This window comes from Odocoileus virginianus, unplaced genomic scaffold, assembly GCF_023699985.2.
Source record: "Odocoileus virginianus isolate 20LAN1187 ecotype Illinois unplaced genomic scaffold, Ovbor_1.2 Unplaced_Scaffold_13, whole genome shotgun sequence".
NCBI classification, from domain to species: Eukaryota; Metazoa; Chordata; class Mammalia; order Artiodactyla; family Cervidae; genus Odocoileus; species Odocoileus virginianus.
The window spans coordinates 1658973-1666710 of record NW_027224275.1 but is presented as its reverse complement, the minus strand read 5'-3'; the positions used below and the strand labels follow the sequence as shown (position 1 = coordinate 1666710).

The following is a 7738-nucleotide window of genomic DNA, read 5'->3' as shown; positions in this document are numbered from 1 at the left end:
GATAGAAAAGGCAACGTGCCTTGGAACCCCTGAGTCTGGGCCATGTCTGCTCACCCCTGACTTTGTCACTTTTTATACCCCTCCAGGCTGATTCTTAGCCTCCCCTGGATGGCCTTTTATACGTGACCACCAGATCACTCTCACACCTACCCTTCCTCACCAGTGGACTGGACAATGGCCAGTGTGGAGAAGGTAGGTCGTACCACCTTTGACACGTGACACTGGGACTGGGGGAACTGAGGTGACATGGCAGAAGGCCCACCACAATGTCAGTAACAGAGCCCAAAGCTACTGCCTCTCCCCTGCCCTCCAGCCCCAGCCCCCCCTTCATCCTATCTCCTTTCTGTTACTTATGAGTAGACATTCAAGATATGTACATGGGATTGAGTTATGAGAGAGTTTTTGTGCTCAGGCTGCTGTTATGGACAGTTTGAGCTGAGGAGAAACTCAAACTGTGAGGAGCCTCCAGACTGAGACTCAGAGTGGAAGGAATGGAGAAACTGGGGAGACTGGGCCTGAGGGAGACATGGGGACTTGGGCCATAGGTGTGTTTGTGGGGGTCAGGGCAGGGAACCATGGCAACCATCTGCAGACCTCTGACACGGCTCGGTGATGTCATAGTCACTCTCTGTTGGTTCTGCTCACAGTGACCACAGGTTGCAGCTTCAGGCCAAGTGCCTCAACTGGTTAAGAGAAGACACTGCTCAGGAGCAGACATGGAAAGTCTTCCTTTGACAAGAAAGACAAATTTTGTCACTCGAGGTATGTACACAGAAATCAGAGACCAAGGGGCAGGGCTCTGGCAGTGGGTGGGAAGAGGGGATCTTGACGGTGGTGTCTGGGCACGACTTACTCTAAGCTCTCTTCCAGCAGGGAGATACTCTTACTTCTCTGGCTTGGCTTTCAAGCTGCTGCGTCTGTGAATGCCCTAGGTGTGCCCAGGTGTGTGTGTGTGAGTCTGTATACATGTGCTGCTTGTGACTTCCCTGTGCTTATGAGTGTGACCCTCACCAGCCACTCAGGGGTCTGTTAAGAAGTGCCCACGGGCTCTGAGTCTGACCATTCTGGTGTTCCCAGTTTGGTGCTTCCAACTGCTAAGGGCAGCTTCCCATTACGACCAGGACACCAGGCAATGGCCAGACCAGAAGGAGGCCTCTGTCCCACCTCATATCTTTGGCCTAGAAAGGCCTGACAACACTGAGAGGCCAGGGCACTCTGGAGAGTGGTCACACTATAACTGGAGGCCCTGCTTCCCTCTGGGAAGGGTAGAAACAGAAGACAGGAGAGTGGCTTGAGAGTAGCAGACTCTAAGAACCTGGTAGTGGAAGAAGTTGGAGCCGTCAGCCTGGAGAAGAGACTTGGCCTGCTGTGCAATCTCTGAAGGATAAGGGATTAGACTGTGTGTAGGATGGTGACCCCAGGGCTCAGAGATAGGCCCAGATGGAAGACAACCCAGAAGGGAGGTGGTAAGTTCACTGTGAATGGAGGTATGCAAGGAGAAGGTAGGTGAGCACTCAGCTCACTCTTAACAGGGCAGGGGATTAGATGAAAGAGCCTTAAGATGTCTGCATTCCGAGGAGTCTGTAAACTGGGGACCTAAGAAACTGACTTTGATACCTGTGGCTCTTGCAAAAGGGCACTGTCTTTGCCTTCATTAGGTTCCAAGTGGATCCCTAACGTTTGAAGCCCAGCAATGCCAGCTACAGGGCCACAGCCTAAGTCATGACACTCTGAGGAGCTGGCAAGAGCTGGGTGGGGGTGGGGAGGTAGGTTCATTCTGAGGTCATTTCCCTTGTACAGCTCAGACTCAGCCACAGTTGCTGGAAACAGTGTTTCAAAAACTCATCTTCAGGTGGCTCTCATTTATAAATATGGAAATTATTAATAGGTGAGTATCCTGGGCTTTCAAAGTGCTCTAGAAAGGGAATATCTGTAGAATAACTCATGATACCTCTTCCACTATTTTCTCCAAATTTCAACCCTTGAACTGTGCTCCTTTTATCAGCTTTCCTTTTTTCCCCTCCATTCTTTCCAGGAGGCTCACGGTATCTTCAAGAGGAAAGGGACCCTCAGACAGTTTTCAGCAGGGCTGACACTAGCATTTGGAATGGGACATTGCTCCCTCCTAAGCGACTCTCCTGTACAATGCAGGACATTTGGCATCTCTGGCCATCCTCGCCTATTAAATTCCAGCAGCAACATTTCCCAACATCCGTTAGAAGTGACACTGCCCTCTCCCTCTTTTAAAATCATTGCCTTAATTCCGCCCCCCCCCCCCCCCCAAGATCTGACTTCCTCAAAGCCATACCACCCAGTGACAAAACCAAGGCCAGGTCAAATTCCATTCATTCATTCCAATAACTTTTATTCTTCAATAGGGTGTGTGTCAGAAGAGCAAAGGGAACGCGGGCCTAAACTGAGGTGGTAAATAGGGGACTGACTCCCTGCCCATAAAGTTACTACTACTCCCTTATGCCAAACTCTCCTTATGCCAAACTCCGTTTTCGTCCTCTAGCCCACCTACCTCGCTGGTTCCGCAATTGCAGCACAGATTGACTTTCTGGGAATTAGTGGAAAGAGCCTAGACGAGCGCGATCCTCGGGAGCACAATCGGTTCTTTTAAGGCGGGGTGCGAGTCCCGAAACCCTGAGATCTCACAGCAGCTTTCCTGCTCGAGCGAGCAGCTGCTTTCCGCCGGGCTTACGAGAGCTAGGTGCCTGCCGCAAGGCCCCTGCAGCAGAGTCGCGGCGGAACTCGGTGGAGGTGAAGGACAGTCGACCCTCACGATCTCGGAGTTGTCCCGGGGCGGGTGGCTGTGGTGAGGGGTGGTGGGTGGGGCTGCCTAGGGGACAGGGGACCCGGGACGCAGAGGCCGCGGCTCAAAAGGAGCAGAGGGCAGCGCAACCCGGCTCGACCTTGCCCTCCAAACACCGGAGGCCGAGGCCGAGGCCGCAGGGAATGGCGGAGCTACCTCTCCAAAGTCCTTTGAGATGCCACCTCGGTGCGAAAAGGGCGGGGGGCGCGGGGAGTGGGCAAGCGAGATTATTATTATTCCTCGGTTTTGCCGCGGCAGCTAGCGCCGGCGGGTTGTTCTGTTTGAATGAATGAGCCCAGCGGCCGCGCCCAATGGGCTCCCGCGCCTGTTTAATATTCATGAGGCCCGCAGCCAATGGCCGGGCGAGGAGGTTGTTTTAAACGGCGGAGCCCGCTGGCCAATCAGGCGGCTCTCGTGGAGGCAGCTAGCGCGAGGCTGTGGAGCGCTGAGCCGCGCGTCGTGCCCTGCGCTGCCCAGACTAGCGAACAATACAGGTACGTTTCGCACCGCCCGCCGCCGCCACCACCGCCGCCGCCGCCGCCGCAGAAGCAGCGCCCGCACAACTTTCCTCCGGCCCGCGCCGCCGCGAGCGCGCTCCGCCGCCGCCCCCTGCCTCTCCTCCGCGCGCCCTTCCCGCCCCCTTCGCCTCCCCTCTTTGCTATAGGTGCGGAAAGGAAAAAGCGATTCAGGTGTTTCAACTTTTCCATGCATCAACCTGAGCTCCCCACTGTTGGGGCTGCGTTCCCTCCGCGGAACCCGTCCTGGCCGACGCCCCCCGGGGCAGCGGCCCAGGGACCTTGGCCCCCTCTGAAGCCAGATGTTCGGGCAGCTGCGGCGGCGCGAGCCAAGGGGCGACTGCGGGTTCGGGCGGCGCGCGTCCCGGCGCCGGGCGGTGGACCGGGGCAGGGGGCCGGTGCTTCTCCGCCCGGGACGGACTCCGGGGAGGCCGGGCGACCGCTGCCCGCCGGGGACTACGACACAGGCAAACTTCGCTCACGATCTCGGCAGGGCGCCGCGCGGCCCCGGGGGGCTGCACTGCTGCTTCTGCATTAACATGGCCGTCGCGGGAGCGCCCGGCGGCCCGGGGAGGGGGGGCGCGGGCCGGCCTCCCCCCGCTCATCTCCTGCCCGCAGGGCACCGCCGCCGCCGCCGCCGCGAACATGGCTGGCGCGGCGCGGCGCGGCGCGGCGCTGGGCTCAGGCGAGCGGCGGGCGGACGGGCGGCGGGGACACCCGGGCGGGCTCCGGCCTCGGCCCAAGCGCCCGCGGCCTGGGGCGGGCGGCGTGGAGGGCCGGGGGCGCTGCCGCGGGCCCCTGCACGGCCGAGCGTCATGGCCGCACGGGCGCCTTTGTTATCCTGAGGAGTGCGCTCCGCGCCGCCGCCGGGGGCGGGGGGTCCGGCCCGCGGCCCCCGCAGCCCCGGGCGGGGCGGGGCGGGGTGGGGGCTGGCGAGCGGGCGGCGGCGGTGGCGGAGCCCGGACCGCTTTGTTCGCCGCCGCCGCCGCCGCCCGCGCCGGCCGCGCGCGGATCAGCCATTTTAGCGAGCGGAGCTTGGAGGCGCGGCGGGCGCCGCGGTCACCGCCGCTGCCCGCTCGGCTCCGCGCCCCCGGCGCGCTGCCGCCGCCGCCGCCCCCCGCTCCGTGCGTCCCCCGGGGGTGGCAGTGGCGGATTTCAGGGGCACTTTCTTTCATCAGGAAGCTTTTGACAAAATGGAAGGTGAATTCTGCGTGTCCGAGTGACCCAGCGCGGGGCCGAGCCCGGCCGTCCGTGGCCGGCCCCGGGCTCCCCAGCGACCCGCGCCGCCGCACCCGCGCCGCCACCGCGGGGCCCAGATTCAGCCCCTCGGTCGCTCCCAGGGAAGAGGAGCGCTTGAATTTAGCGTGATGACCTTGGGTGTGGGAAAAGGAAAAGATGGCGGGAAGCAGGGGGGGTGGGACAGGGACGATGACACGCCACAGCTGCATTTTGATTTGGAAACTTTGCAGAAAGTGTTCCTGGCTGGACATGCTTGCCTTTTCACCGATGGGCAAGACTAGCCCTTTCGGTCTCCCCTCCCCCTTTAGGTAATGCTGAAGATACAGATTGGAACTAAATAGTACAAGGGAGATCTGCTCACTTGCTAGATTACTCTTCTTGTAAAAGCCATTTTTATAAGCCAGCACGCATCAAAAATAGTGAAATTTCAAGTGTTCCTTATTTACAGTTCTCCTGGTTTGGTCTTGTAATCCTCAGTGGCAACAGTATTGTTGTCTCTAACATAGTAAAACAGATGACCCGCTAGCCTGAAGTGGTTGGTTGCAAGCTTCTGCCACCCGCCTGCACCCTTTACCAAGGTGTCCTCCGTGTGCCCTTCCCACTTTTGAATTGTAGTTTGCAAAACGTAGTAGTTCTGAGTCGCAATATAGCTCAGAACCATCCAACTTGGGTCGGTTCCATTTGGAGAACTTGATCACTCCTGGAGAAGTAACTCACAAACCAGCGCACTTCATGCTGGTCAAAAGTTAAATGACAAGCGACAGTGAAACTGATTTCCTCCCTACTCTGCCTTCAGCTGCTAGAGTGGCTGCAGGATGGGGGTGAGGGTTCTTCCAAAACGGCCACCTTTGGTATATCTTGCATATGTTCATTGTGTTTGTTTCTCTTTGTCTCTCTTCCCTTCATCAGTCAAGATGGCTAAAGGTGATCCCAAAAAACCAAAGGGCAAGATGTCTGCTTATGCCTTCTTTGTGCAGACGTGCAGAGAGGAACATAAGAAGAAAAACCCAGAGGTCCCTGTCAATTTTGCTGAATTTTCCAAGAAATGCTCTGAGAGGTGGAAGGTATTTTTCTTTTGTATCTTTCCAGCCACTCTTAGTTGGATTTCACACTTTCTGGTTACTGACTTCCAGTGTAGTTCCGGGTGGCTGTTTTCTTTCTCTTTACTTAGACTCATCTTGTCTCTCCTTAGAATTTTGTTTTATTTTTGAAGATTGTACAAGGGTTTAAGGCTGTCATCCCCTTTTGCAAGTGATTCTTGCAGTTGCCACCGTAATTACAGGACAGCTGAACAGGTATGTGCTCACTGCATTGAGGAATTTAACAGGTCCTGTGTTTTGCAGACCATGTCCGGGAAAGAGAAGTCGAAATTTGATGAGATGGCAAAGGCGGATAAAGTGCGCTATGATCAGGAAATGAAGGATTACGGACCAGCTAAGGGAGGCAAGAAAAAGAAGGACCCTAATGCCCCCAAGAGACCACCGTAAGTGGCTATAGGATTCAGATAGCAGTTAAGAGCTTTCCTTCTGCATTTTTAAAAAGACAACTTTACCTAAAAAGATGTTGCAATACCACAGCAAAACAATGTATACTTTGAGCTGTACAATGCAGGGCCAGGGAAATTCCTGGTTGTGGCTGTCTTCATGAACTGTACGCATGCATGGTGGTTGGCTGTTGGCATTTCCACTGGGAAGGGGTCAGATAGCCCAGTTCTGGGGTTGGTGTCCATTGGTGTTTTCTCTATCCTTTTTCCAGTAACTGACAAAGCACCATATATTTCTGAAGCCTCTTAGGTATTCTAGTGCTCGCAACTTTGTAATATTGTGCAACATGGGATCTTGACTTCAGCTCCCATTTTGGTGGGTTCTCCCCTGATGTATACAATTCTCTCCCCACAAGGTCTGGATTTTTCCTATTTTGCTCTGAATTCCGTCCCAAGATCAAGTCTACAAACCCTGGCATCTCAATTGGAGATGTGGCGAAGAAACTGGGCGAGATGTGGAATAACTTAAGTGACAGTGAGAAGCAGCCATACATCAACAAGGCAGCAAAGCTGAAGGAGAAGTATGAGAAGGTGAGGGACTAGAGTGTACCCTGCACAGGCTGGGGCCTCTGGGAGCCTGGAAAGGTGAACGGTCAGCTGCCATGGCTGGGCTGGGGGTGGAAGGCTGCAGGCCTCGTCTCCATGCCAGATCCGCCTGGTATACTGGTGGTCCGGCTTCTGACAGATGGTTGTGTCTGAGACAGCTTTTCAGGCAGGCTTCAAAATGTGATCATATGGGGGTGCCCCCAGCAGAGGGTCAGATAGTGCTTATTCACTGGACTTCGAGAGCACGTGAACACCAATGCACTCTGCAATTGGAGTGGCTGTGAACCCAGTTTGAATCTGGAAAGAAATACTTCAAAGGGCAGCCCTGTCTTCCTCCCGTACATTCTCCTGGGGTGGGGACGGCTTGCTTCTACCCTTGACTCATTTGCAATGTGTGTCTCCCTTCCAGGATGTTGCAGACTATAAGTCTAAAGGGAAGTTTGATGGCGCCAAGGGTCCTGCTAAAGTTGCCCGGAAAAAGGTGGAAGAGGAAGATGAAGAGGAGGAGGAGGAGGACGAGGAGGAGGAGGAGGAGGAAGAGGATGAATAAAAAAAAAACTGTTGATCTGTCTCCTTGTGAATACCTTAGAGTAGGGAGCGCCTTGATTGACACACCTCTCACCCAAGACGTGTCTGTTGCCCTCATTAGGTTTAATCACCCGATTGGCTCATGATCATATCTTAGTCTCTCCACGTGCTCTAGCAGTTGTAAGTGGTTTACATTAAGTGGCCATGGGTGTCTGGAGCACCTGGAAACTGTATCAAAGTTGTACATATTTCCAAACATTTTTAAAATGAAAAGGCTCTCGTGTTCTCCTCACTCTGTGCACTTTGCTGTTGGTGTGACAAGGCATTTAAAGATGTTTCTGGCATTTTTTTTTTTAATTTGTAAGGTGGTGTGTTAATTCTATGGTCATTGGCTAGAAATCCCGAGTTCTCAACTGTACATATCTATAGTTTGTAAAAAGAACAAAGCAACCGAGACACACTCTTGATGCTCCTTGCTTGGTGTGGAGGCTGTGTGGGGGCAATGCCTTCCGGAGGGGCCGTAGCTCAGGGCGTGCACTGCGGGGCTGGACC

At 55.1% G+C, this 7738-nt stretch overlaps 1 protein-coding gene across 1 annotated transcript; it reads left to right on the top strand.

The window, feature by feature from the left end:
- The first annotated feature begins 637 nt into the window (after positions 1 to 637).
- On the top strand, positions 638 to 7478 carry HMGB3 (high mobility group box 3). Its single transcript, XM_070462764.1, has 5 exons — positions 638 to 762; positions 5479 to 5633; positions 5913 to 6052; positions 6469 to 6643; positions 7068 to 7478. The coding sequence occupies exons 1-5, from the start codon at positions 717 to 719 to the stop codon at positions 7206 to 7208; spliced, it is 657 nt and encodes a 218-aa protein (XP_070318865.1). The 5' UTR covers positions 638 to 716; the 3' UTR covers positions 7209 to 7478.
- Positions 7479 to 7738: the final 260 nt, after the last annotated feature.